Below are 26,389 nucleotides of genomic sequence, written 5' to 3'. Positions count from 1 at the left end.
GCCCTCCTCACGGCATCCTGCATTTGCCTCATCCGCCGTGCATTTGCTGACACCAGCACCTTAGCAAGCAAGAGGCAGTCGAGGATAGATGGCAACACGCTGTTACCCATCTTCCGCCCCCTCCGCGCCCTCTGCTCCCTCCGCTACGTGACCTGTATGCATTCAGGCTAATATCGTTGATGCCTGAGGCATCCAAATCGGGGTCTCTCCTCACTTCGAGTCAAGCTCGAGTGACGCCGTTGCATACATACATCGACATCGACACCCACCGATCACTCGACATGTAGTCGCTGTAAGCGTTCCCTTGCGATAAGAAAGAGCAGGAAGCGAAGCCGCGTCTCGCATCCCTCCATTGGCCGGACATGGCTCCATCAGGCTCCTCCAACGCCTTCACTCCCTACTTCCTCTTCCTCCTCCTCACGGCCACCACTGGCCCTCTCCTCTTCGGCTATCACCTCGCCGAGCTCAATGCTCCCTCGGAGGTCATCACTTGCGCCAAAGACTCCATCACCCTTGCCTCTGTAAAAGCGAGACTCGGATGGGGAACGCAGGCCAGCCCACTTGGCGCTCTCCCACAATGCATTCCCATGAATGCCACCCAGTTCGGTCTGGTCTCCTCTTTCTTCACATTAGGAGGCTTGATCGGAGCATTGGCAGCTGGCCCCCTCACCGCTAAGAACGGGCGAGTGAGAGGCATGCTCTACGCTGCCCTTTGCGCGACCGTTGGCCCCGTCTTCGAGGCATTGGCGCCCAATGTCGGCACCATGGCGGCCGGCCGCTTGATTGCTGGCCTTGGTGCCGGTGGTGCAATGGTCGTCGTGCCCATATACATCTTCGACATTGCCCCACCCGGCAGGAAGGGCTTCTTTGGCAGCTTCACGCAAGTCATGGTCAACGTGGGAATCCTCATCACCCAAGTTCTCGGCTATTTCTTGAGTCGCGGACAACTCTGGAGAATCATCCTAGCTGTCGGAGGCGTGATTGCATTGGCTCAGACGGCAGGCTTACTGCTAGGTGGACAGGAGAGTCCAAAGTATCTCGCAGATCAAGGAAAGCCGTCACGTGCGAAGGTGGTCTTGCAAAAGATCCGCGGTGCGAATGTCGACATTGCCGAAGAAGTCGCTGCGTGGAGACAAGTCGATAGCACCCTTCTGGACGAGGAGGAAACGCTCCTTGCTCACCCAGACGGCGCGCCAAACTCCTCAGACCAAACCGACACCTCCACCCCTCGTGTGCCCACTGCAGGAACAGCTCGAAAGACACTCAGCGTCTTCCAAGTCCTCCGCGATCCTGAAACCCGGCCGGCCATCCTGGCAATCACAATGGTCATGATGTGTCAACAATTTACCGGCATCAACAGCATCGTCATGTACGGCGTCAGCCTGCTCTCCTCCCTCCTCGAGTCCAACTCCGCCCTCCTCAACATCTTCGTCTCCCTCCTCAACGTCATCGTCACCATCTCCGCCGCCCCGCTGGTGGAAAAGCTAGGCCGCAAAACCTGCCTCCTCATGTCCATCTCCGGCATGGGCACCATGAGCATCCTGCTCGCCGTGGGCATCATGCGTTCCATCCCCGCCCTCTCCGCCGTGGCCGTCGTCGTCTTCGTGTCGTCTTTCGGCTTCGGCCTCGGTCCTATCCCATTCATCCTGCCCTCCGAATTCGTCGCTTCCAATGCCGTCGGCGCCGTGCAGTCTTGGGCGCTGGCCGTCAATTGGATCTCCACCTTTATCGTTGCGCAGTTCTTCCCCATCATCAATGAGCGCATGGGCAAGGGCCAGGTGTACTTCATCTTTGCCGCCATGGCGCTGGTGTTTGGGCTGTTCATCGCGTGGTATGTGCCTGAGAGTAAGGATAAGACCGATCCGGATGAGGTCTGGGGGCGGAAAAAGAACAGGCGAGAAGTGGATTGAGCGGATGGTCAACTGCCAGTTACAGTACGATATTCATGATGCATGTTCCAATGGCAGGCTGGCGCGTCTTTCAAATCGAACCTCATCCCATTCTGCTGACCTTGTTTGTGCTCTCTGCAAAAGCTAAGGTAAGGTATTTCAGTCTGTCCATCCACTTCGCCATTACCCTCCGGCGCCGGGAGGAAAACAAACAGCCCATTTTCGTCGTTCCCGCCATTCAAATTGTTACATACCTCGTCCGGAAGAGCTTCGGGTATCATCGAAAACAACAACAACAACAAGAGAGCTCCATGTCCCCCGTCCATCTTCGTCGGGCGGCAATCGGAAGGAAAAGCAATCGTCCCGTTCAAGCATTCTCCAAACTGTTTTTCGCCTCCGCGCCCCTCCTCTCACCGTCCGGGGTATCATTCCAGTCCACCGTCTTTCAAAAATTCAACGGCGTATCCCAATTACTCCCTCCAAACCCCATGTCGTCGTGCGGCATGCAAATCCCCCGATACACATCCGCCCCGCTGCCGCTCTGCTCCAAACTCCCGTCCCCACTGCCCTCGCTTGTCCCCGCCGTCCAATCAATCGTAGTGAAGTCCTCACTGCTACTGCTGCAATCGAAGCCGCGCGCGTCATCCGTCGAAAACGACAGAATGCTATCGCTCTGCCCGCTGCCCACCGTAAGGCCCGACTTCGCGCTCCCGTTCGTCTCCGTCTGCACCAGCGTCCACAGGTCCAGCGGAGTGTTGAAGGACAAGCTGTCGTGCACCGTTTGCGCGGCGGAGCCGGTGTCCCCGCTGCTACCGCTCAGGAGAGGCGGAATGTCGAGCAGGGCATCGACGGACGGGCCGCCGTAGCATGCGTCGTAGATGTTTGTCTGCCCGTTGTCGAGGCTGCCGATCAGCTTCTCCCAGTCTGTGGGGCCGGGCTCGGTTTTGATGGGGTGCGAGGTGCGAGTGTTGGTTGGCTGGGCGGCGACGGGGGCTTGGGGCTCGGGCTCGTTGCCGAAGGAGAGGTAGTCGAGGTTTGTGAGGGTGGGGGCGTTTGTGCGCAGGCGCGGTTGCAGGGTGGGGTGGGTGGTCGTTGTTCTTGAGGAGGTTGAGGTTGCGCTTGGGGGGCCGGTGGTTGTCGATGAAGGCCGGCTGAACATGTTGACTGGGCTGCGGGCTGGTTCGGAGCGGGAGGTGGAGGCGGGGTCGTAGGGGGAGGCGGCGGGGACGGGAGGTTGGAGGGTTGGGACGCTGCGGCTGGCGATGGGTTGAGGCTGGAGGCTGATGTTGTGGATCGTGGCTCTGCGGTGGTCGGTGGCGTCGAAGCCGGGTTTCTTTGCGGAGCCGCTGCCGGTGAGGCGCGAGGCGATGGCTTTCAGGTTCTTTCGCGCCGACGATGTCGGGCTGGAGACGATCACTGGCGGCACTGCGCCGTCAGAGTTGTGGCGGGCGAGCTCAGGGTTGTTGGGTTTGGAGGACTGCTGGCTCTTCTTGGTGGGCTCGCATCGCTCGGGGATGAAGGAGCGCGCGACTCGTTTGAACTCGGGCGCGCACGATGCAGCAGATTTGCTGAGGATGCCGATGACGGCGTTGACCATCTTTTGATTGTCCTTCAAGATCTTGGAGCTTGGGTCGAGGGGAATGCCTTGGAACAGCAGGCCAAAGCCAGACAGCACCAAGACCTCGTCGCGGTTGAGGCAGAATGAGAAGCTCATGCCGCGCTCGATCAACAGCTGCACGATCTGGATCATGTGTTTGCATGAGCCGGCCATCGACATCATCGCGGACGAAGAGCGGGTGCCCAGCGCCGCGCAGACGATGGGGCGCTGGATCAGCGCGCGGACATAGTGGTACATGAGCGACAGAATGGGCGAGCGGCTGTTCACCGTGCCAGTGCTGGGCTTGTCATGCGCGAACTGCAGGCGCAGGTGGGGAGGCAACGAGGCGCTCCACGACTCCAACTCGTCGGAGAAGTCTGCGAGTCGCTTCAAGGACAAGTCGTAGGTAGCCTTGGCTGGGAAGACCTCTTCCAGGACCTTTGAGAGAATGCGGGCGGCGCGGAACAGGGCGAGCGCGCTGGACAGCTTGGTCGACTCGCCCGGCAGGGTCGGGGCGAATCCACGTTCGGTCACGTATTCGTCGTCGGCGTCGACGGGGAACTCGCATTGAATGTCCTCGTCTTTTAGTTGTTTCGGCATGCCGAGGATGGTTGCAGTGAAGCTGGACAGTTGTTAGACAAACTATGATGTGTATGCACATTGCTGAACACGATCTCGACTCACCAATCCACGGTGTACAGAGTCCAAAAGATCTTCTTTCGAGTCTCGCACGTGAGGGCACCAAAAGCAAAACGCTTCTGCGATTGATGCAAGCCCAGTCGCGCCGACAGCGTGGTGGACAGACCTTTGTAGGTGAGTAGACTCTGGTAGTCACCTTGCTGAATGCAGTAGATTTGCGCGAGAATCAAAGCCTGCAGCGTGGGTATCGTGTTGTTCTTCAAAATCGCATCCAATGCAGCTTTCCACTGCGCCTCGAAGCTAGCCAAATCCTCGGAGGAACGCGACTCCCTCGACAGCGCGGCGATCCCGAATACCAGGTTCAGCTGAGCAATGTCTGCTTTGTTGGTGATGGTGTCGGTGTCGGCGACGTACTTTCCGTACAGCTCGAGGAAAGCAGGACGGTGCAGAACGGGGAAGAGGGGCGCCCACTCCTGGAAGAAGACATTGATGAGATGGTCCGAGAGTAGCCTGGGGGGCGCCTTGAAGACGACGGAGGCAGCGGCATCCGAGTCTTCCTCCGTGACGACGGTCTTGATCTCCAATAATCGGTCGAGGTCAATGTCGGCAGTCGAGCGGCCGGTCTCCTGCACCTTCCGCTTGAAGGCCTCCAAGAAGATCTTCGTGCTGGATGATCCCGAGAAGTAGGAGCTCATCCCTTCGCCCTCGAGATGCGGCGACTGTTGCACCTTGAAGATGTCGTCTTTCGACGGCGAATCCTCCTTGTCGTCGGTAGAAGTCGGTGGGGTTGACGAGCGCCGTCTCATCGAGACCATGTCCAAGGCGTGTGGGGATTGTGAATGGATGCGGGTAAGCATATCAATCTTCTCATCCTTCTCGTCCAACAGCTCCTTCAACTCGCGCACTTCCTGCTCCAACGCCCGCACTCTCTCCTCCAACGACTCGGTGTAGCCGCGGGGGAAGGCTCGCCGGCTGAGCTTGTCGCTCGTCTTGCATTCGAAGCCGACATTGGCGCATTGGGAGCAGCATGGTCGGATGCCGTCGCACCGGATCTTCTTGCTTCGACAGCTGTACTCATTCGATCAGACGGGCACGAGAGTGGTGCGCATATCTTGCCACATACCGATCGCACGCCTGGGCAATCCGACTCTGCGCGCTAGTGCCCACCTTGATGACCTTCATCGGGAGGATGCCTGGCATGATGGGCACGAGGGCCGCCGAGGGCGAGGCAAGGTGTACTGGAAACGAGGTGCCAACGAGTCCAAGGAAAAAGCAATCATACGACAGCGGTCAAGTTGAAGCCAAAGAAGCCCAATCCAATCGAGCGCATTAGATTATCTCGGGCTTGATTGAATGTACAACCCAACAACTGCAACGTGTGGAGGTAGAAAGTGTATATCGGATTTTGCAGCACCAAATGAGGGCGGGAGCCATGGTCTGATGCTTGGTGGAGGGGGGCGGGCTACTACAGTGGGCCCCTGCGATCACCTGCGCAAATCTGGGGTCAGGAAAGGCAAATTGGTTATGAGACCTTGCGCGCGATGACGCTAGCGTCTCGAAACGGCCCTCACACAACCAACCTGGGCGGACGGACCGGGCTGGGGGAAGACTATTCGCGTACCTGCTCCGCCTCTCATTGGCTGCGGGCAGCTTAGGTTCACCAAGTGGCCTGCCGAAGCGGGGTGCGCGCGCGGCGGATCCCTAGAGACGCCAATCCTCGAGAATCACTGGAATCCCGCGCGCCTCGTCTTGGTCTCTGGGCAGACGCGAAGAGAGATCAGAGACGACTGGGAATGAAGACAGCCTCCAGTAGCTTGACAATCATCCGGGGAACGATCGAACGTGCGTGAGCATGTCGTTGCATCGTCCGTCTCTTTCCGAGAAACGTCGAAGCAGCATCATCCCCCACAGTAGCTTGCTGCAGGAAGGTTCCGTAGACACCCATCCTGGTAGCGTCATTGGCCCAGGCCCATCGCAATTTACAAGGGAGTTCCCGGTGGCTTTTGGGTCATTCGACCTCGAGATTTGCTTCACGCATAACAGCATCCCGGTAGGTGTATTGACGGGTGTGGATGGGGTTTGGAAGCTCGACAGATCATACGCCGCAGTCGCCTTTATATTGTAGCTGTCGAGGCCATGAATGTTGATCTTCTCGCGTGACAAATATCGATCACTTCGAATAAAGCAGTTCCCCACCAACCGGCGGAAAGGGTATCGGACCGTCTTTCCGTATTGAGATGCCCCTGCCAGAACCTTAAAACGACGCTTCCGACCTCGACCAAGGCAGTCGAGCTCGATACACACTAGTGGGGGCGATTAGTGAACCGACGGCGCTGCTTCTAGTTTTCTTGCGCGGACGGATACGAGCTGCCTTTCCCCAGATCATGCAACGTACGCCCTGCAGCCCTTCCCCAGACCTTGCGACGATTGGATGCAGTCTGCCTTTCCCCGGATTCATGCCATGGAGGAATGCGGGAGCACGCGACAGGGGGCCCTTTTAAGTTTGTTACGAGAAATCGTCAGGTACATGGTCCAGATCTTCTTCGCGCATTTCAGCCAAGTATCGGGTGACCACGGAACTCTGAGCCAGTTCGAGTTTCTGCATGGTTCGGGGTCAGCGAGCACCACACAGCGTCCACACTTCTGTGCTGAACGCTTCATCATATCTGGACCGCACTACGTACCTTGTGCTCAAAGGTCTCGTATGCTTTGTTCAGGAGCGAGAACTCCAACTCTCTGAGCTTCATGGCCGCATCGAAAGTGGACGAAGGGATGGCGGAGTCAGCTCCGTTAGCCCTGGCCGCCACTTCTTCCTCCGTGCTGTACAGGATCTGCATCTGGCTGAAGACTCGCTCTTGGAGTATGGAGATTGCACGCAGGTGATAGACGTCCCAAAGAGGTGTTCCGGAAAGCCGAGTCCGTAGTCCGGCCGCACCACCCGTTAGTTCTTTCCCTTGGAAGAGAGGTTGTACTTCATCCTCTACTCCGTCTACCGTTCTAGCCAAGGCGAAGTGGAGGTCGTCTTCTTCCGTCACGCAGAGCAGCCACACATAATCGCCTTCCCACCGAACGCCACCATCTGGCGTCTCGGAGATGTTGAAGCCAGGGGCACAATCAGCTATCCTTGCCTTTGCTGCCCGATATCTGTCTTCTGGGGGTAGAGTGAGGCTGAGGAGCATCGTCTGCGCAGAATCCATGCCAGAGTCCAGGAAACCGTAAGAAAATAGCATTTCAGATGCCCCTTTTTCGTCGCCATACGTGATTGTCACTTCTTCTCCTCGAGAGACCGTCTTGCCATCAATGAGTAGTAAAACTGCGTCACCATTGGCAGTCTTTTCGTACAGAGCAACGGTTGCATCGCCTGCGGCATGGTTCGCGAGATCTATGCAAGGCACCATACAGTGTCCGATGTTGGGAAAGTCCAGCGCGCGGGAACGATACATTGCATCTGCTTGAAGCCAATCGTCGAAATCCAGGTGGTCTTGTACTGCTTGGTACCAACGGGTGTGCTCGACAGATGAGCAAAGGAGTTCATACTCATGACGAAGACTCTTCATCTTTGCGCCCGTGGCTTGTCCGAGCGTGGTCCCTACCAGTAATTGTAGCTCCTCGGCATTCCAGGTGGTGGGTAGTTTCTCCATCGGCAGCGATTTGACGTAGCTTGGCAGATCAGCGGACATGTCCCCGAGATACCATATGAATGATCGAAGAGAGTGACCAGAAGTATTACTTACTCAGAGAAAGCACTACGGACGCCGACGTGATATGGCAGATGCGGAGACGAAATGCTTGCTTGCAAGATGAGAAAGGATAGGATGGCTCCGCGCGGAGTCTGACCCATTCAGTCAGCTCCTAGCAATCAGAGTCGCGAGACGTATGAAAACAGTGAAGAGAATATCGGTGGCAACCTAAGAATGGGATGACAATGAAACCCTAACTCACCCTTCCAAGATCTCCAAGGCTTTCGAGGACTTCTCGAAAGTCTCTGTCGACCTTTGCATGCTCTCGAACCCGCTCGAGCGAGAGAATAAGATCTCTTGGAACTGTCAAGAGAACCCGATGAGCCTGATCATCAGCATCAAGATCTTGAGTTGCAAGCAGCGCTCCGCCCCGCCCTTCGACCACGCCAGGCTGGGTGAGGTTGAAGTGGACATCATTGAGCGTGACCCATGCAAGCCGTGCTTCAGGTGGCAGTTGAAGCCAGCCTTCTGTCTTCCCCCGTCGAATCATGCTGTTGGCAGAAAACGCAACGTCGCAAGGGATCGATGAAGCAGCCAAGTACGTGGAGGATGAATGGAGTTGAAGTTGAGTGCAATACTCGAACTCGGACCCTGCGGGACGGCAGGCTGACCAACCCTAAGGCTAACCCAATTAGGCAGTCCGGAAGCGGGCTGTTTTTGTTTATGGCGCATCAACCTCACCTGGCAACGGCGAGCAGCTAGTCGTCTCATGTTGCAGGGCAAATACACACTCCTCATGTCTGCACAACAACATCATTGCGCTTTGCATCCTTATCCCTTGCAGCCTGTTGCATTGCTTCGGCGTCGTTGAACATCCCTGCCGTGCCCTCATCGCAGGAGCTTTCGTCACAACAATCTGCACTGCCGCATCGTCATTGCCCCTTCGCATTGAGAGTCTGTCTGCGCACACGACCATTGCTGCTCCTCTTTCACACCGCCCCTGCATCGCATCTCGGAAAGCAGCATCGAGTGGCAGCATCTCTGAGCAGGAAAGCACAACAGGCAATCAATGCCTCACTCACCCCGTCAAAGCACGTCTGCGGAAGTGCCTGCCGTGACGAGCTATGGACAGGTGATCGAGTATATCCAAGGTACTCCCTCACAACACAGCACCATGGCCGCACTCGTCGGTCCCTCGCTCCCCGAGCCTATTGCTAATATGCCCCTTCTCCCATTCTCAGACTGCCTCTACCTCGCATCATACACCCATCCCCCCGACGAAAACACCCCCTTCCCATACCCCTCCAAGGCCCATCGATCCCCCACCAGGCGCTCCTCCAAAGCTCCTTCGGGCCCCCAGGCGGTGTCGGGCGAGGTGCAGAAGTTACCTCCCTTCTACTTCTCCATCGACCGACATCTGCTGTACAACGCATTCCACGCCGACTTTGGCCCGCTGCACATCGGACACTTGTACCGATATGCCGTGCAGCTTCATGATGTGCTTGGGCGTCCAGACAACAAGAATCGACCGGTGGTGTTCTGGTCCAGTGCGGATTCCCGAAGTAAGTGCTGCCGCATACCAAACCACCCGCCATGACACAAGTCTAACTTGGAATTGTAGGTCGTGCAAATGCCGCTTGCATCCTTGCCACGTACATGGTTCTGATTCAGAACTGGCCACCTCATCTTGCCCTGGCGCCCATCTCTCAGATGGACCCGCCGTGCATGCCGTTCCGAGATGCCGGCTACAGTCAAGCCGACTACGCCCTGACGATTCAAGACGTAGTGTATGGAGTGTGGAAAGCCAAAGAGGAGGGTCTTGTGTGCCTGAAAGACTTCAGCCTGGAAGAGTACGAACGATTCGAACGGGTGGACATGGGAGACTTCAACTGGATCACGCCAGACTTCCTCGCATTCGCCTCTCCGCAGCACCAACCCACGCGGGTGATTCAGCCTCATGAAGCGGCATACGCACAACTTCCGCGCTCCATCTCTGCGCTCAACAGAGACAAGAACCTGCCGATGCCTTTCAAGAATGTTCTGGGCCACTTCGCGGAACGCGGCATTGGACTGGTTGTCCGGCTGAACTCGGAGCTGTATTCACCCTCTTACTTCACCGCCCTTGGCATCAAGCATCTTGACATGATCTTCGACGATGGAACATGCCCGCCACTCAATCTTGTTCGAAAGTTCATCGGCCTCGCTCAAGCCACCATTGCAAAGCAGCGAGGAATCGCCGTGCACTGCAAAGCCGGGCTCGGAAGGACGGGATGCTTGATTGGTGCATACCTCATCTACCAATATGGCTTCACCGCAAACGAGGTCATCGCATTCATGCGCTTCATGCGGCCGGGCATGGTGGTGGGCCCGCAGCAGCATTGGCTGCATCTCAACCAAGGCACTTTCCGGGAGTGGTGGTTCGAGGACACGCTGAAGGAGAAGATCATGGCTACCATGCAGCCGGCGACCCCGACAAGACTGCACAACTCCAGCAACCGAAGACTCGCCAGCAACGGCCAGACCTTCACCCCGCCGCACGGCGACCGTCACGTCAGCAGTCCACGCCGAGCAGCCCTGGGCGAAATCACCAACAACGAGCACCAAGCCGCGTCCGCCACAACCACAAGCTACACCTCCTCCGACGACCTGAAAGCCAGCATCGGCGTCGCCGACGAGAACCTCCCGGCCCCAACACCCGGCCAACCACGCAAGACGAACAAGATCTTCGGGGCGCGCAGAGTCATGACCGAAAACCAGCAGCCCTTCGACATCAAGCCCGACACCGAGATCGTCAGCATGCAGCGCTCAACCCTCAGCGTCGACCCGAACGACACAACAGAAGACTACGCGCTGCGCATGCTAGGCCGCAAAGCAAGCCAGTCGCCCGCGAGCCGCAGCGGGAAGCGCAGAGCCATCAGCTGCACCACGACGACCACGACGACAACGCAATGGGATGGCCTGACGTCCGCGGAGAACAGCGATGCCGAGAACCGCCCGGCGAGCGTCGAGGGTCTCTTGGACGCCGCTAGCCCTTCGAGGACAAAGACGCCCAGTCAGCGGAAGAGCGGCAATGGTATCGGCAGTCTGAGCATTAGCAAGCGCTCGTCGCCTTCACGGCGCAGCACCGATGGCAAGACGAGTGTGCGCAAGACGAGCGGGCGGGTGGGGAGCGTGGGCGCCTCTGTTGTCCGGCCGCACAAGGCTTCTTAGTGGGAAGGCCGCGCGTGATCAGTTCGGATCGATGGCTGGGCCTCTCGTATCTCTGGGGGAGGAACACGCTTCGAGAAGCGTGCGTTACGTTGTGTGTTTCAGGGGGTGGCTTCTCGCATTTCGTGTCGATTACTGTCTGTAATTCTTTTTCTGCAATGCGATGCACGGCGGGCGGGGCGGGGCGCATATGGGACTTTTCATTGCGGGTGTGGATGATGATGAATTGCTTTTGCAGTCATGTCGAGGAATGCGATCCAATGCTGAAATTCATGAAACCGTTCTTTCCACTCCCAACGCTGCACCAAAGGTACCGAAGAAGGTAATTCGGGACGACGGTGCTCGTAAAGTCGTCTCTATTTTCTTTTCGTCTGTGTCTACGTATATCCAAGGTACGTACATGTACGTGAGTCGGGGTATCTGGTCGAACTCGCTGTTCAGTTCAGACGTCAGACAATATGTCCAATGCAATTTCTTCCTCCATGACTTAGATTTCCAAGCATGGGCGGATTCGGCTGGGAGTGCATTTTCCCCTGGCAATCCACGGAGTCGCCCTTTTGTAACGTCCTCCCCAGGTCTCGTTCCGGCATGATGGCCATGTCTCCTGTGAAGCGGTATGTGCATCGCAGGGGCCGAGTTTCACGACTCGGGGGGCCCACGTTGGTGATCACTCCTTGCGTCGACGCGGGTCAAATGCCCACGCTTCCTCCATTCGTCTCCTCGGAGTACCCGTCTTCGTGACGGCTATCTCCTCTCCACACACTCATACAGTACCGCGTTAGACTAGCCGCCGCCGGCCTCACCCCTCCGCGCTAAACATGTGCTTGAACTTCTCAATCTTCGTCGAAATGTACTTCTCCACCTCCTCGCTGCGGATGCCCTCCTTGCCGCCCGTCCGCCACGCCAGCGGAATCATCGGCACGCGCTCCACGACGCGGATCTCGCGATTCGGGCCCTCGACAGCCCGCACCTTCTCGGGATTGTTCGTGAGCAGGCGGATGCCGCGCGGACCGCCGAGGCCGAGATCGAGCAGCATGGCGGTCGCGAGGCCGTATGAGCGGGCATCGCCCGGATGGCGTAGGAGGAGGTTGGCTTCCATCGTGTCGTGCCCTAGATCCTGGAGATTGTAGGCTTTGAGCTTGCTTAGGAGGCCGATGCCGCGGCCTTCTTGGCGGAGGTAGATGATGACGCCTCCTGTGGGCGGCAGCATGGTGTGGAGCGGATGTTGGCCTTGGCTGGTTGGGGTTGAGGCGGGTGTGGGCTGTGGGAGGGACATTAATCGCGCGGCCTCGTCTAGCTGTTCGCCGCAGTCGCAGCGTGCAGACCAGACCGTCTCGCCGGTATAGCACTCGGAATGGATTCGCACCGTAGGCGGCTGCGAGTCGGTTTCCGCCGGCGGTGTTTCTTCATTCATCGTCTCCGCAAGCTGCGACGCACTCGTAGAGACCGGCCCATTCCTCGGCGTAGGCACGCCATCGTCCCGCTTGATCTTTTCCAGCGTACTAGTCGTGCGACCGGGGTATAGTGTGCCCACATACGCCCCGCGAATCATGCGATCCCTCTCCGTCTCGCCGGGCCGCGGCGCATCCAAACTGCGACTCCGGATGTGCGGGCCAAAGACGATGGCGAGGTGCTCCTTCTCATCCGCGTCGTTTTGGTAGAGATGCAGCCACATTTCCTGGCCGGAGGTGGTGGGGATGCGGGCGCGGACCTCGCATTGCACGTTGGGGAGGGGCTGGGAGAAGCGCGCGCGGGTTGCTGCTGCGTCTTCGGGGTCGTCGGAGGAGGGGGCGATGGGGATGCTTTTGGGCTGTCTGTCGTGTCTTTGGGCGTCGATTGACGGGGTGTGAGGAGGGGTGTAGGCGGGGCTGATTAACGGGGGCCCTTGTTGTTGTGGATCTTCTTCTTGCTCGTTGATGTCGTCGCCGAGTTGGAGTCTCGAGACCGATAGCTGGCGAGGTCGGGACGGGGGTATGGTGGGCGAGTGGGTGGGCGAAGCGTGCGCTGGGAAGTCCTGCGCCATCTTCGCTTGCCCAGATATATATACAACGGGGTTGGAGGAGGGGTGTTGGTGGGAATGGAGGGTGGTTTGTGGTGATTCAAGGGTTCGTGAGGTTGATGACATATTTCGGAAGCCGAGGTCGGCAATGAGGCATGGACGGCCGGGCCTAGTGAACTTCACTCTACACGATGCCCAAGCGCGTCAGAGGTTCAATGTGGCAACGGCGTTTAATGTTGAGATATCGATTTCGAAATAGAACGTTCACGTCGTGGTCGTCGCATTGCGGGCCGTCAAACAGATTCGTCATAGTACTTGATACAGGAAGCGCAGCAGCATCCCATCAATCAAATGGCAACCGCCTCAACTCTCCCGCATCGCCCTTCTTCCTCGCCTCCATCCTCGCGCCCACAGCGCTAGGCACTTTAATCCCACAACAATCGCCCCACGAATTCGAATTGTGAATGTGCTTCATCCCATCCACCGTCACCTCAAACTCCCCCACATCCTCCTCGCCCACCTTCTCCTTCGCATCGGCCGCCATGCCAGGCGCCGCAGGAATTAGACTCCCGAACAGAAAGTGCTGCGCAACAGGCAACTTGGCCAGGACCTCGGCGAGGAACATCCTGCGCATGCCGGCCTCGACTTTCGACCACGACTTGGCGGCGCTGATGTCGTCGAGCATGGGGCTGTGCCAGCGCAGGCCTTGCACCGTCTTGGTCGCATTGACCCATTGGATCTGGTCGAGGTAGAGGTAGTCTTTGGCGCACTCTTCCAGTACGAGCTCGTTGTGGATGCTCAGCGGGCGGATGTGTTTGTGGTCTACCAGCTGGCTGGCGCCGAAGAGGAAGGGGAGGAATTGGTAGTCGTCTAGGCCCCAGACGCCGTGTGAGCCCGCTGGCTCGAGGTAATACGTACTTTGCACGTTCCGCATAAGGCGCAGGTAGCGCGGGAATACCAGCAGCGTGCACGCCGGGAATGCGTTGTCGTGCAGCACGCCCAGCTGGCGTAGACATAGCAGCCAAAGGAGGAAGTTGAGTTCATGCCCAGAGCCGTAGTCAATCCGCACTCCACTGCCAAATGCATTCGAGATGTACGTCGATAGCTCGGCCTGAGCGGCTGCATTTTGCACACCGATCTTGGAGTGCCAACCGGGCAGTGCATCGTCCAGCTTCTGCAGAAAGTCGCGAAACGCCGGGTTGCCAAAGCGCGAACCCGTGTCCACCGGCGGCGATTGTCTCACCAGCTCCTCCGCCTCATCCAACACAGCCAGTAATGCTAACACAGCGGGATCCGTTGCGGCTTCGGATTTCTGCACATTGGTAATCGTCGAGCCCCTCACGGAGTCCGAAAGGTGAAAGACGAAGCTGACGATGAGATTGTGCGTGTCGGACTGCAAAAATAGCTGATGGTCGCGGTCGGAGAGGATTCTCCGGGTGGGTTTGAAGAAGACATGGTCTTTTAGGTCTGGTACAGCGGGTAAAGCTGGGGTGGGAGGCGGCGGGTTGGATGGATCTCGGTCTGCTTGCGGTCGTCTTCGAGGTGTGAGTTTGGGGAGTTTCTGGGAGAGATCGGGGGGGTTATGAGGGATCTCGGCGTCGGAGATGGGTACGGCGGATGGCATGTTGGCGCTGATTGTGTGCAGGCGATGGTGTTGAAGTTGACTCGTTGCTACGGCATGGTAGGACGGATTACTGAGTGAAGATCTGAGATGCTGGATGTTGAGTCAGCCGCGCCAACCACGAGTTGCAAGCCCAGTACGTGTCGACGGCAACAACACAACGGCTAGCAGGGCGACTAAATAAACAAGTGAAGCAATAAAATCGGATATGTTCTTCCTCAGCAGCTAAGGAAAAGTAGGAAAAAGCCGGGTATCGATCAAACTACACATACAGCTCAACGCCATGGCAAGCAAGCCGCGCCACCAGCCCGCTGAAACGCCATGCTTGAGCAAATCATTAGAACCCATTCATTAGCCCCGACACCCCGTCTTCCGTTCCACGCCATACCATTCCCACCATGCCATAAACGCCTCTCCCCCCTTCCCGCAGGATTCCACAAAGCAAAGCCGAGCATTGACGACAGCCCATCACAACTCCAGCAAGTCCCCGAGTTCCTCGCTCATCCCGCGCACGTGTCCCACACTACCATGTGCCGTCCACCCTTCGTCCAGGTATCCATCGTTGAACTCGTCGTACTCCTCCGCGCCTTCGTGCGGATAGTAGCCTTCGGTGAGCGAGCTCCGAATTTCGTCCAGGTCCATGTATGGCACTTCGACCTCGTCATCGGCTGGATCGACGATCATTTCGTCGTCGTCATCGTCGCCGTAGCTGTCGGTGTCGATGCCCTGGCGTGAGCCCAGCCAGTAACTTGCGCGTTTTCCAGCGCCTTCTCCAATCGACACGCCGCTCGCTTGGCGTTGACTCCGCTTCGGCCTTTTGACGGGGAACCCAGGGGTGAAGACTGGTGAGTGGCTGATGACGCTCAAGCCTCGCACGTAAAAGTAGCACACCCGCTTCTTCTCCTTGTTGAAGAAGAAGTAGTGCATGCTCCAGATCGCGCCCGCCTCGCCGTCAAACAGCTCGTCTTCCGGCGTGAAGGAGTATTTCTCGCACTGCGTCAGGTCCATTTCCTCGTTGATCAAAGCCCACATCTTCGGACTCCAGACCTCCGTGCCCGAGCTGTTAAGTAACAAGGCCGAGTTCGATAGAATCGCGGAAGGTGGGGCGAGATAGGTGTTCGGGGAGTAGGGGATCACTTTCGGGCGGAGATTGTGCAGTGTGCTGTCGACATTGAGCATGACAGAGCGCAGGCTCTTCTCCTTGTGGAAGTCCGCGGGTTTGAGCGCGTGCGAGAAGTCGTAGTCCGGGTGTGATGCGTTCAGGGTGGCGATCACATAAGCAAATGTCCGGCGCGAAGTGATGGAGCTCAACGGTCCAAATGGCGATGCGCGCGAGAGATCGATCTCGGGCACGCTGACCGAATGGCCACGCTTGCTCCTGCTGCTGCGGCGGCCCTTTTCGCCGGCTTTGCCATCCTCGCTTGCGGTGCGGTACGGCGGACTAAGCGATGCCGACAGTCGCACAAGGTTCTCGTACTCGACTTCTAGACTGTTTTCGATGTTCTTGTACAGCTTCTTGTCGCCGCCCGCCGCTTTGGTGGTGTAGATGTCGCAGCCTCCGATGACATGGTACTCCGCAGTTGAGAAGTTCAACGCGTTCGTCACCGTATCCAGGTTGCGAAGAGGAAGGTACTGCGGCAGTTAGCATGAAGATTTACGACAGGGAGCAGTATCCTCGACACGAATCATGTACACACCTTCATCTCGAGATGCTCGACCCGATCCAACTATAGCTGTTCAATGCGCCGGGTAAGGTATACTTCGCGTGGAGATTCCGCTGGTAGCTCGTTCACGCCGGGTAGCAGTAGGTGTATTACTCTTTCTTCTACCAGCTAGTAGCGTTTGTAATCCGTCTGCGACGCGTGCATTCGCCTTGCGCAACCCCCGAGCTCCTGGCGCGTAATCCTGCTCTTGCTGACTCTGCCGATAACACTCCCCTCCGTCGGAAGCCGATGATAACGCGTCCTCGAGACGAGAGAACGGTGGATTACTAGACGCGCGCAAGGCGGGCCTAGCAGGCACAATGGTTGCTGTGATGCGCCATGCGACGGTGGTGGGATGGTTGCGGAGGGTGATGTGGTGGATGTGGTGACGAAGCTGGCGACACGGATGGGGAAGCTGCGACCCATAAGCATCTGCGGGGCGCTAGCACGTGACGTGGCGGGAACGGCTATAAGCCAATCACGTCCGGGCAAATCTCCACATGCTGTCGAGTCAAGTTACAACTGCACCTCGTCGTCCACATACCATCTCGCCAAACTCGGAGGAAGGCGAGCTCGGCTGTGCCTTGGAGTCGTCGTGCCACGTACCTGTCCTGCGATTCGATGTGCTTTGCGAATAAGCGACACGGTTAAGCTGTGCCCGAGGGCTGTACGCCGGCGGATTCGGCCAAAGCCCGTGGAGATCTCAAATGTCCGGTAGGGTAGACCGTGATGCTGACAGCCTTCCATGGCGGTCGCCCTCCAGTCCATCTCACAGTCGTGATTATCGTTCAACCACATGCAGCATGCCCGGGTGCCAGGCAGTCCCTTACGTAAGCCAAGCCAGATCGACAACATGACAGCTGAACCTGACGAAACGCCCGGCAAGACCCAGCTGATATCGGCCAGCAGACGTGTAGAGCCAAGCATCGGCGCATTGCTCATCGCAGCAGTATGGATCGACCTCCTCCCGCTTTCGAAAACCTGTATACCTTCATGTTGTTTAGCATTAGCACACACAATTGCATCTTTCCCAAACATGACTTCTCGAGAAGCCAGGACATGCGACTTGCGTGAGTACTTCTCGACAGCAGATCAGAATGCACTGCGACCAATCATCACATCTTTGAACGGCGACAACTCGTGGCTGTGGTCGTTTCCTCGTCCGGCATCAGAACGATCATCGACGGGAAGATTGTATTACCACATTGTCTTCGAGCCATGGCTGAGCGGGCCCACCTCGCAGCTCAGTTCGTGGCTGATTCATATCAGTCTCTCCAGTCCTGCTGCGGCGACATGTGGCGGGGATGTGGAAGAGATGGCCCGTCAGATCGAGATTGCGGCCAGCTCATGGAGATCAGGCGGTGATCGAACACCCAAGGGAGTACAGGAGAGCAAACCAGTACTGGATGCGATCCTCATGGGCTTCCATTACGCGGACCATCTACACGAGCCCACACTCCGGACATTCGACAAGCGCACTCCGGTAATCGCCAGTTGCGAGGCCGCGAAGAAGATCCGGACGTTGAGCCACTTCGACACGATCAGCGAGATGACGGACTTCAGCTCAGACGCGCGGTCCTGGAATACCGCAGAATTGCATCCAGATGCGCTTCCTCGATGGTTGACTCCTCTGCGTTTGCCCGGCCACCACGAGCTGAATTACTGCTTGGCCCTGATCTGGACACACGAAAGCAAGGTTGGCCAAGCAGAGATCCACGAGGCCATTCTCCAGACTCCGCACGGAACACGGCTGGACCAAAAGCCGTTACAGGCGTTCCTGAATTCAGAGCCGGCAATAGAGAAGTTGGCCATGTTCCACGGGCTGAAGGAGTCGCACGCTGCAGGCAGTCAGAATACGTATGGTGCTACCGGCGGCTTGGAGCTGTTCCGCGCGATCGGCGGGGCGAAGTACTGGGTGCTATCGCATAGCTCGCTGCTGCAATATACGGGAGCGTTGATGCGGATGTTGTGGGTGACGGACACACCACGGACGATCGAATGGGCGCTCGAACGGGAAGCTTCAACGGTCGTGAAGGGTGATAAGGGCAAGCTTGGGAAGCCTGATATGGTCGACGTCCAGAACGGGAAGATGTTTGTGCTTCGTTAGCGAAATTCGTTCAATGTGGTCTTCTTTGCAGCAAACCAACTACACGTGACAAAGCTTGCGACTGTGTCGAGTCGAGAAGTCAACAGAAGACGAGTATGTGTGAGCAGTTGGGACACGGTTCGAGCGTAGGAGTACCACCTGTTAGCAGTGGGAAGGACGCCGGCGTGCGCGTTCTCAATTCAGGTTCCGCGATACGCGGCGGGTGTTACTGATCGCAGACCGAAGCAATACCATACAAAAGGCCAACGGGCTTCAAAAACACCAGCCTTGGCCATGGGTATCATCAATGCTCAAATGGCCCAATAGACGCCTGTCCCCCAGCAACGCCATGTATTGGAAGCAAACCCTTCCCTGCTCGGAATACAGGTACTAAGTCGCTGTATAACCAGCACCAACCCCTGTTACGCCATTCCAGCGCTGCGTAAATTCGACTCGATCGCGTCGGTGGCCTGGGTGTAGCGATTGCATGATTAGCTCTGAAGCTTCGTTTCCGTCGGACAGATCAGCCGATTCTCGTGACGCCCTCGTCCTCAACCTACGCGTCAGGAAGGGGCAATCAGCGCGTGCTCCAGGGGAGATAAGGACTTGGGCCAAACCACATGCAAGCGGAAGCATCTCGAGAGACGCACTAGACATGCGAACCCGTCAGACTCTCACCGTCCCCACTCACCTCCATCTCCTCCAATCCATCCTGCGCGCCAATGACGCGCAACACGTTCTTCTTACTGCTCTCCTGCATCTCACCGGCCAGCAGCAGCTCGTCGAGGATGAAGTAGGCCTTTTGGAAGTTGAAGATGATGTCGAGCTCGCACACGTTGCCGTAGTATTTGTCCATCTGTTCCACGTAGCGGTGCACGATTTCGAGGGTGATGAGCTCGTTGTCCTCGGGGTCGGTGGCGGCGATGAAGAAGAGACTGGCGTAGCGACGGTAGACGACTTTCGTGTCTGTGAAATGCAGGTGGTGTTGTGTTAGGAAGAGTCTGCCAAGGCGGTGGACGGGAGGTTGGGGGACCACACGCACCTTTGTACTCGAGGAAGTTGCACATTCGCGTCCTTCGCGCCAGCACCAGTTGAGAGACGTCTTTGATGATCTTGGCCTTGTCTTTGGGCGAGAGCGTGGTGAACCATTTCGCCAACCGCTGGGGAGATGGTGAGCGTGTGGACGGAATATGAGAGAAGTAGCTGGCACTTACCACTTTTCCCTGCCGCGACAGCAGGATGAGATATCTGAAAGGCTCTCGTTAGTCCCGGTCAAGGGTTCCAGGAGATGAAAAATCACCTGATGGCCATTGTTGATCCAGTGATGGCTATTGCATGTGTCCACGAGAAAGAGAAGAGGACGAGGTGTGGTGGAGGTGTGAATTCATTAGGCACCTTACCTAAAGCTTACGCTCGCGGAGTTAATTCCTGCTCCTGCCCCACCTGCAAGAGATTTATTGGAGTTGGTAATAATGACATCCGCTGCAAAGCACTGTACATTGCCCACGTATAAACGTCGATCAAGTGGGGTTTCTTCCCAGCCCTCCCGCTCTGTCGCTCACTCACTCAGCGCCTACGACTTGCAGGATCCGTCCTCTGTCCTCGTCCGAATTCCAGCCCTCGTCCCGCGAGAGCAGCTTGCGGTGCCCCGTTACACCACCTCGTTCCCCTGCTTGACCGTCACGATGAAGCTCATCCTGTCGACCGGGTATGCTCCCTCTTCCCTGCGCAAGCTCAACCACCCCTGACTGACAATGGCAGCAACATCATGGAGGGCGGCTCCTCCATCCGCCGCGATCCCACCCAGAAATCCAATGCCGAGCTCGTCGCTTCCTTCCGCAACAACTTCGCCGCGCATTCGCTGCAAACCGATGGCATGGTCAACGGCAACGGGACGGCGAAAACCCACCGCAGCAACTACAAGACGTGGACGCATATGGCAGACGACGGGCGGATGGAGCTCGAAGTGCCCAAGCTGTCGTTTGACCGCTCGGGCTTGCAGGAGGAGAGGGAGCAATACGACATCACTCTGAAGCTGTTCTACCTCTCCGGAGCACCGATTGAGAAAAGGGCGGTGCAGACAAGGGAAGCGGTGAACCTGGTGCTCAAGGAGCTGCACATGCCTTCCCTCAACCTCCTCATCATCTCCTTCCCCGGCATCTACTTTGACGAAGAGGAGGACTGTCCCGACAAGATCTCCACGCGAGGCCCCGTGGAAGCCGAGCCCGAGCCGTTGGAGTCACAGATTGAGACGTGGAAGGTGCTAGAGCAGCTGCATAAAGAGGGCATTGTGCGGAAACTGGGCATCGCGGAGTTCGGGCACGATCGATTGCAGACGTTCCTAGAGAAAACGACACTCCGCCCCAGCGTCGATCAAATCAATCTCCGAGATTGCTGCTCGGTACCCAAGAGCCTCCTGAAATTGGCCAAAAGTCAGCATGTCGAGTTGTTGGTGCACAATGACTGCTCCAACGTCTTGCCACGCGGTACGGTGCGTGAGTTGCTCGGGCCGGGTCCAGACGGGGCAGGGGTGCTTGCGGAGACGACGAAGCCGGAGGAGAAGCAGAAGACCCTCCACGGTGAGGCCCATGCGCCGGAGGAAGGGTTAAAGGGCGAGGTTCAGCCACTGTGGGTGGTGAAGTACACGGCCGTGGTCAAGAACCGGGGTGTCGTTGAGGACAAGGGCTACTTTGCCGTTGCCGAGCTGACGGAGTGAAGTTTGGAGAGAGAGGAGAGAGAGAGAGATGCTTTGACTCCGCGGCGTCCTGAATCCCCCCTCGTTGGAGGCTGTGCTGCCCGCCTCTGGCCCGCGCACACATACAAGTCTCATTGACCGGCCTCCAACCAATTACGACTGCTGGCCACATGTGAGTGCAGCTCTAGGGCAGCGCCTACCACAGATACGAGCCCACGAGTCGAAGTATAGAATGCCCAATGACGGAGGCGATGACGGCGTTGGCAGATCTTAGGACGACGGAGCATAGACTGACGATTTGCTCGCAAGCATGACTTGCTCACCTGAAAAGTTGGACGAAAGCCGTATGCGGCATCATCCGACCATGCGGCCTTATTCACCATTCCGCAGCGCCATTTGCCGAGACTGCGCTTCACATCCGTACGGTAGTGAAAGAAAGGGGACACTGCACTCAGACGAAGTGCATTGGACAGCGGGAAATCCAGAGCTTGAATACAGGTTCACACTACGCCTCGCCAAAGGCCCGCAATATCAACAATCACGCTCCATACATCGAGCTGTGTAGATACTCAGAGTATGTAGTTGAGAAATGGCAAGACATATGCCAGTCAAGAATCCCCGTCAGAACGGCGGATGGCCGTGCAACACCAAACACCGCCCGCCTGTAACGCTATTAAAACCCCAGTGCCCTGGTCGGCTCCTTCATTAGTCAAAAAGCACGAACGCTGACACAACTAGAGCTCAAATCAATCTCGCTTCTCCACGGCGACCGCTCCTACAGCCACCGCTCCCTTCTCCTCTTTGGCGGCACTCAGCCCCTGCTGGATCTCATTCCAGCGCGCCTTGGCGTCCCACGGAGGAACATTCCACACCACCGAACCCGCCTTATCCTCAGCGCCCGGGTGCGGCCAGGCGGGATTTGGGTTGACGAGCGGAGCAAGATGGAATTGGGCGGCTTTGGCCTCCCTCTCCGCCTCCTTCAGCCAATCGTTCCAGGCCTTGTGCACGGGCGCGGCCTTGTTGAGTTGCACCCAGTCGACGCTCTTCGTCAGCACGATGGCTTTCCAGAGCGCGGCGGTGAAGTTGGCGTTGTCGGGGCCGCCGAGCACGCCTTCTTCTCGCACTTCGTAGCACGAGAGGTCCCAGTGGGAGCCGGGTGGGACGGCGGCAGCGACCCAATGCGCGGCGTTGATGATGATGTAGGCGCCTGCCCAGGCGAATTGGAGCTCCAGCTTTGCGTTGGCGAGGAAGATGATTCCAAGCATTAGGATGAGGGTGCCGACGAGTGAAATCAGGCGCGAGGCGACCGGGTGGCTGATGTGGTACTGTATTTCCTCGGGCGCGAAGAAGAGCTCGCGAGCGACTTCTTCGTTGCACTTGACGACAATGAAACTGCCAATTGGATATCGAACAACGACATCACCGTCAAGCAAAGCCTCGGAGGCGACTTTGGAAAATGCCAGCTCCCATTTGTTGGCGAAGCCGATCAAGGTGGACAGGAAGGATAGGAGGATGGTGGCGATGAGAGAGAAGCCATCGCCCCATACAATGGAGATGACGAACAAGGCCACGGATAGAAAGAATCCTATCAGCGTCACCCAGGTGAGGGGACCAGTGGCGCGGGCCTTGACTGGCGATGGCTGCAGTTCACCATCCGCTTCCTTCATGGATGAAGTGGAACGAAGGCCGCGGAAATAGACGTCGGAGGCGTTCACTCCCTTCGGGTCCTTCTTGGTGATTTTGATGCATCTCACCGAGTATTTGGGGAGGCGCTCTTCGCCGCTGCAGGTTGTCAGTGGGAAGTGATGGGTATCCGACTTGAAGCACGACAGCACTTACAGCAAGATATTGGCAATGTGATGGAGGTGCTCCTTGTTATTTCCATTAAACACTCCAGTCACCCACGCTTTCTCCGTGGGCAGCTCGGTGGGTCGCGAGGGCGGAAGCAGTGCCTGTGGAGCTGGGAGCAACCGCGGGAGGTAGAAGAGTCGTGACAGAGCGGACACTTGGGCATTGGCGGTGACGGCACTCTCGCCAAGGATGGCAAGGAAACCGACGATGTCGAGTTGAAAGTTCTTCCAGCCGTTCCCGTTGCCCCATAGCACCTGCCAGTCGTTGCCCGGATGGGAGATGGTGGTATTGGTGTTGCCCCCACTCATGTCTGCGTGGAGGATTGGAATTAACGGTCGGAATAATGGGTCTTGCGAGACGGGCCGTTCACGAACCCAACAGGATGGTGCTTAAACTGTGGGAGGCCTAGGTTGTTGTGGGAGCCGTGGTGTATACGAGAGCGGCGGAGCATCCAAGGTGGGCGGGACGAAGAGGCGCATCACGGCGATTGGGGGCCGGAAGGTAGTGTGATTGGTGTCACATTTGGCGCTGAGCCCCTGCGCTTGCGCCTGCTCGACCGGTCAAAGGCAGAGACGGAGCCAGAGTCTCTCTGAAGCGCTGTATCCGGAGCCTTACAACTTGCCGCGCCACAAGCGACAGGTCGGAGGTGTAAAGTGGAGTTGGAGGTCGGAACGCCCTGAAGCCTGAGGCGGCATTCGTATTGGTGGCCTGAGGCCTCACAAGCTAGTCCTATTCCGTCCATCATCACATCAGGTCGTTCCGTCTCGTCTAGCGATGTCTTGCGGACTCTTCCACGGCCACAATATATGTGACCAGATGCATGTCAATGGCTGTAGGTGTTAAACCTCTTCTCGCCATCCTCAAGATCTTCGCCACGTGAATTGGAGGGGGTCACACTCGATCACATCTTCGCGAGAACGATACATCACCGCAGCGCGAGGCGCAGCAGCTCCCAAAGCTTCCGCGCCCCCCGTGAGCGAGGCTATCGGGTCTCCGACCCGCACATAGCAGCGCAGCCGACACTCCCACTGATCACGCCTCAGTTGGGCGCTGCGGTATTTAACTGCCTAACCGTGAACTGGCAGGCTTGCATCTTCCCAAGGCGGCTCGGCACGTGGATGACCAACACCGCCCCAATTCAATCGATGTTCTAGCAGATGGCCTCCTCTCCGGTGCCTATATAGCAGTCGGCTGGGTTCCTGAGAGGCTCGTGCGAGCAATGCGCGGGCATTCTCGCAGCTTTCATTCCACGCAGATGCTACGCATGCCATGCTGGAAAAGAAGGTAACCCCTCCCTTCAGTGATCGACTGTCTTCTATGCATGAGCCCTTCGCACCATTGGCGCCTACGATCAGCAATATGCAACGTGAACACCTTCCCATGCTGACCTACCATCGTAGGTAGCACGCGCGCGAAGACCGAGAAGATCACGTGGCGTGACACCTGCGCGATCTTCCGTAGACGTTACCGTTCCATCATCGCGGCGTGCACCGCCGCGAAAAAAGGGCAGTGCTTCTGAATCGCAGCCCGGCAAACCAACTGTACGGTCTACCTTCATGGCAGATCTCGAGGGCGCAAGATCAAAGCTGGTCCAAAACTTCAGGGACAATTCCAACGCGGCCGCCTACCGAAGCGACCGCCATGATCTGGTTGCTAAGGAGCATAGTCACGCATGGGATGCGCCAGCTAGGAAGCACGCTTCGTCGGCGGAGATCAAAGCTCAGCGGATCTTGACGACCATTAGGGAACGAGAACGAGTTGATCCAAATCTCTTTGGAAACTTGCCGGGCGAGGCGCTCCCCGCGGAGGGCTCTCTAGACATGGGCGGCCGGTTTCTGGTCAACTTACCTCGAATCAACAAGAGTGATGTCTTCAAAATCGTCCGCCAGATGCCGAAAGGTGCTCATCAACACTTACACTTCAACTCCGAAATCGACCCGGAATACCTCTTTCCTTTGGCAAGAGAACTTGTTCCGGACACGATGTTCATTCGAAGCACACATCCCCTTGTGACGGAATCGGATTTTGAACTGGCCGAAATAGTGTTCCAGGTCCTTCCCAGACAGACAAAGAGTGCAGATATATTTTCGGCACAATACAGTCCGGACTGGCGCGACGAGTCTAATACGTCTTGGATGCTTTGGCAAGATTTCCGCCGGAGCTTCCTGTCACACATCGAAGGCGTCAAACTTGAGAAGTACATCGAATCGCTAGATCCTGCAGAGATGTGGGCGCGTGAGAAGATGATCATCACCAAGCAGAACGCCTACCACAGCAGGCAAACACACAACGGCGCCTGGGCTTGTTTCAATCAAGGAACACGGGCGTTGAAAGGCCTTCTCGGTTACGAGACGGCCTACCGGTGGTACATCGGCCACATGATCGACAACATGATCAAGGACAAAGTCATGTACGCCGAAGTCCGGCCTATGTTGATGGACAAGACGCTTCCGACAGATGACGGCAACGGCGCCCTTGATCACAAAGCACAGATGGCCATCCTTGTGGAAGAAGTGCAGAGAAAGACAGCCGAGCTCGAGGCGGCGGGCAGGTTGCACCAGTTTCCATTTGGTGTCAAGGTCATCTACTGCACCCCACGGAGTATACCTCTGGAGAAAATGAAGACCGAGCTCGAAGACTGTCTCGCGCTGAAGCTCCAATTCCCCAATCTCATCTGCGGCTTCGATCTCGTGGGCGCAGAAGACCGGCCCAACAGCATCGGCTACTACGCAGACCTCCTCACAGCCCTTACGAAAACGTGCAAGCAACTCGACATCCAGATCCCCTTCATGTTCCACGCAGGCGAAACATTGCTCGACACCGGCGGCTCCTCCAACCCCGACAACAGCAACCTCTACGATGCACTGCTGTTGAACGCCAAGCGCATCGGACACGGCTACGCCTTGCTCAAACACCCGCTGCTGGTGGAGAAGTACAAGGAGCACAACATCTGTCTCGAGCTGTGTCCCATCTCCAACGAACTGCTGCACCTCTGCGGCAACGTTCGCGAGCACCCGTATCCGCAACTTCTCGCGGCGGGGTTGCACTGCACGCTCAACGCGGACAACCCATCTCTCTTTAGGTAAGTCATGCACCCACCAACCACCATACGATGTAGTACATGCTAATCAACAAATCGATAGGGGAGCCGAGGGGTCAGGTGCTTCACTTTCGTACGAGTTCTACCAGGTCCTCGTCGGCGATCCGCGCATGAGCATACACGGCTGCAAGCAGCTGGCCGAATGGAGTCTGGAGCACAGCTGCTTGAGCGGTGAGGAGGTGGCCAAGGCGAAGGCAATTTATGCGCAGGAGTGGGAGGCTTTCTGTCAGTGGGTTGTCAAGACATATGGAGAGGTGGCAGATGCGCGAGATGAGGATAGCGGGAGCATGGAATTATCATGAGTGAGATCCGACGGCTTTCA

At 57.3% G+C, this 26,389-nt stretch overlaps 13 protein-coding genes across 13 annotated transcripts; 5 read left to right on the top strand and 8 right to left on the bottom strand.

Annotated features, from left to right (window-relative positions):
• The first annotated feature begins 27 nt into the window (after positions 1-27).
• BDY17DRAFT_295000 (general substrate transporter) lies at positions 28-1,992 on the top strand. Its single transcript, XM_033733232.1, has one exon. It carries the CDS (start codon positions 363-365, stop codon positions 1,908-1,910), a length of 1,548 nt encoding a protein of 515 aa, XP_033590685.1. The 5' UTR covers positions 28-362; the 3' UTR covers positions 1,911-1,992.
• Positions 1,993-5,604, bottom strand: BDY17DRAFT_294998 (fungal-specific transcription factor domain-containing protein). The gene is made up of 3 exons (XM_033733231.1): positions 5,249-5,604; positions 4,171-5,193; positions 1,993-4,108 (listed from the first exon to the last, which is right to left on the bottom strand). Exons 1-3 carry the CDS (start codon positions 5,323-5,325, stop codon positions 2,335-2,337), a joined length of 2,874 nt encoding a protein of 957 aa, XP_033590684.1. The 5' UTR covers positions 5,326-5,604; the 3' UTR covers positions 1,993-2,334.
• Positions 5,605-6,164: 560 nt separating this feature from the next.
• Positions 6,165-8,413, bottom strand: BDY17DRAFT_294997 (uncharacterized protein). The gene is made up of 4 exons (XM_033733230.1): positions 8,068-8,413; positions 7,860-7,957; positions 6,810-7,785; positions 6,165-6,724 (listed from the first exon to the last, which is right to left on the bottom strand). Exons 1-4 carry the CDS (start codon positions 8,353-8,355, stop codon positions 6,632-6,634), a joined length of 1,455 nt encoding a protein of 484 aa, XP_033590683.1. The 5' UTR covers positions 8,356-8,413; the 3' UTR covers positions 6,165-6,631.
• Positions 8,414-8,874: 461 nt separating this feature from the next.
• BDY17DRAFT_309425 (MgCDC14, mitotic control protein tyrosine phosphatase cdc14) lies at positions 8,875-11,015 on the top strand (the record flags this gene model as incomplete). The annotated part of the gene is made up of 2 exons (XM_033735331.1): positions 8,875-9,367; positions 9,427-11,015. The coding sequence occupies 2 exons, from the start codon at positions 8,875-8,877 to the stop codon at positions 11,013-11,015; spliced, it is 2,082 nt and encodes a 693-aa protein (XP_033590682.1).
• A 796-nt stretch (positions 11,016-11,811) lies between these two features.
• BDY17DRAFT_322984 (GTP cyclohydrolase II-domain-containing protein) lies at positions 11,812-13,035 on the bottom strand (the record flags this gene model as incomplete). The annotated part of the gene is made up of 1 exon (XM_033736921.1): positions 11,812-13,035. The coding sequence occupies one exon, from the start codon at positions 13,033-13,035 to the stop codon at positions 11,812-11,814; it is 1,224 nt and encodes a 407-aa protein (XP_033590681.1).
• Positions 13,036-13,210: 175 nt separating this feature from the next.
• BDY17DRAFT_294993 (uncharacterized protein) lies at positions 13,211-14,845 on the bottom strand. Its single transcript, XM_033733229.1, has one exon. The coding sequence runs from the start codon at positions 14,633-14,635 to the stop codon at positions 13,355-13,357; it is 1,281 nt and encodes a 426-aa protein (XP_033590680.1). The 5' UTR covers positions 14,636-14,845; the 3' UTR covers positions 13,211-13,354.
• BDY17DRAFT_294991 (Maf1 regulator-domain-containing protein) lies at positions 14,830-16,724 on the bottom strand. The gene is made up of 2 exons (XM_033733228.1): positions 16,330-16,724; positions 14,830-16,264 (listed from the first exon to the last, which is right to left on the bottom strand). The coding sequence occupies exons 1-2, from the start codon at positions 16,333-16,335 to the stop codon at positions 15,101-15,103; spliced, it is 1,170 nt and encodes a 389-aa protein (XP_033590679.1). The 5' UTR covers positions 16,336-16,724; the 3' UTR covers positions 14,830-15,100.
• On the bottom strand, positions 16,725-17,308 carry BDY17DRAFT_294990 (uncharacterized protein). Its single transcript, XM_033733227.1, has one exon. It carries the CDS (start codon positions 17,275-17,277, stop codon positions 16,852-16,854), a length of 426 nt encoding a protein of 141 aa, XP_033590678.1. The 5' UTR covers positions 17,278-17,308; the 3' UTR covers positions 16,725-16,851.
• A 63-nt stretch (positions 17,309-17,371) lies between these two features.
• Positions 17,372-18,442, top strand: BDY17DRAFT_322981 (uncharacterized protein; the record flags this gene model as incomplete). Its single annotated transcript, XM_033736920.1, has 1 exon — positions 17,372-18,442. One exon carries the CDS (start codon positions 17,372-17,374, stop codon positions 18,440-18,442), a length of 1,071 nt encoding a protein of 356 aa, XP_033590677.1.
• Positions 18,443-18,675: 233 nt separating this feature from the next.
• Positions 18,676-19,902, bottom strand: BDY17DRAFT_121306 (AP complex, mu/sigma subunit). The gene is made up of 5 exons (XM_033729313.1): positions 19,722-19,902; positions 19,636-19,669; positions 19,464-19,581; positions 19,113-19,387; positions 18,676-18,977 (listed from the first exon to the last, which is right to left on the bottom strand). Exons 1-5 carry the CDS (start codon positions 19,730-19,732, stop codon positions 18,945-18,947), a joined length of 471 nt encoding a protein of 156 aa, XP_033590676.1. The 5' UTR covers positions 19,733-19,902; the 3' UTR covers positions 18,676-18,944.
• A 204-nt stretch (positions 19,903-20,106) lies between these two features.
• BDY17DRAFT_316148 (uncharacterized protein) lies at positions 20,107-21,137 on the top strand (the record flags this gene model as incomplete). Its single annotated transcript, XM_033735990.1, has 2 exons — positions 20,107-20,129; positions 20,183-21,137. The coding sequence occupies 2 exons, from the start codon at positions 20,107-20,109 to the stop codon at positions 21,135-21,137; spliced, it is 978 nt and encodes a 325-aa protein (XP_033590675.1).
• A 576-nt stretch (positions 21,138-21,713) lies between these two features.
• Positions 21,714-23,608, bottom strand: BDY17DRAFT_294982 (uncharacterized protein). Its single transcript, XM_033733226.1, has 2 exons — positions 22,956-23,608; positions 21,714-22,898 (listed from the first exon to the last, which is right to left on the bottom strand). Exons 1-2 carry the CDS (start codon positions 23,273-23,275, stop codon positions 21,863-21,865), a joined length of 1,356 nt encoding a protein of 451 aa, XP_033590674.1. The 5' UTR covers positions 23,276-23,608; the 3' UTR covers positions 21,714-21,862.
• A 915-nt stretch (positions 23,609-24,523) lies between these two features.
• Positions 24,524-26,369, top strand: BDY17DRAFT_316147 (uncharacterized protein; the record flags this gene model as incomplete). The annotated part of the gene is made up of 2 exons (XM_033735989.1): positions 24,524-26,049; positions 26,111-26,369. 2 exons carry the CDS (start codon positions 24,524-24,526, stop codon positions 26,367-26,369), a joined length of 1,785 nt encoding a protein of 594 aa, XP_033590673.1.
• Positions 26,370-26,389: the final 20 nt, after the last annotated feature.

This window comes from Neohortaea acidophila, assembly GCF_010093505.1.
Source record: "Neohortaea acidophila strain CBS 113389 unplaced genomic scaffold BDY17scaffold_4, whole genome shotgun sequence".
Lineage (NCBI taxonomy): Eukaryota > Fungi > Ascomycota > Dothideomycetes > Mycosphaerellales > Teratosphaeriaceae > Neohortaea > Neohortaea acidophila.
Note: the sequence above shows the minus strand (reverse complement) of the source record. Positions and strands in the feature narration are given on the sequence as shown.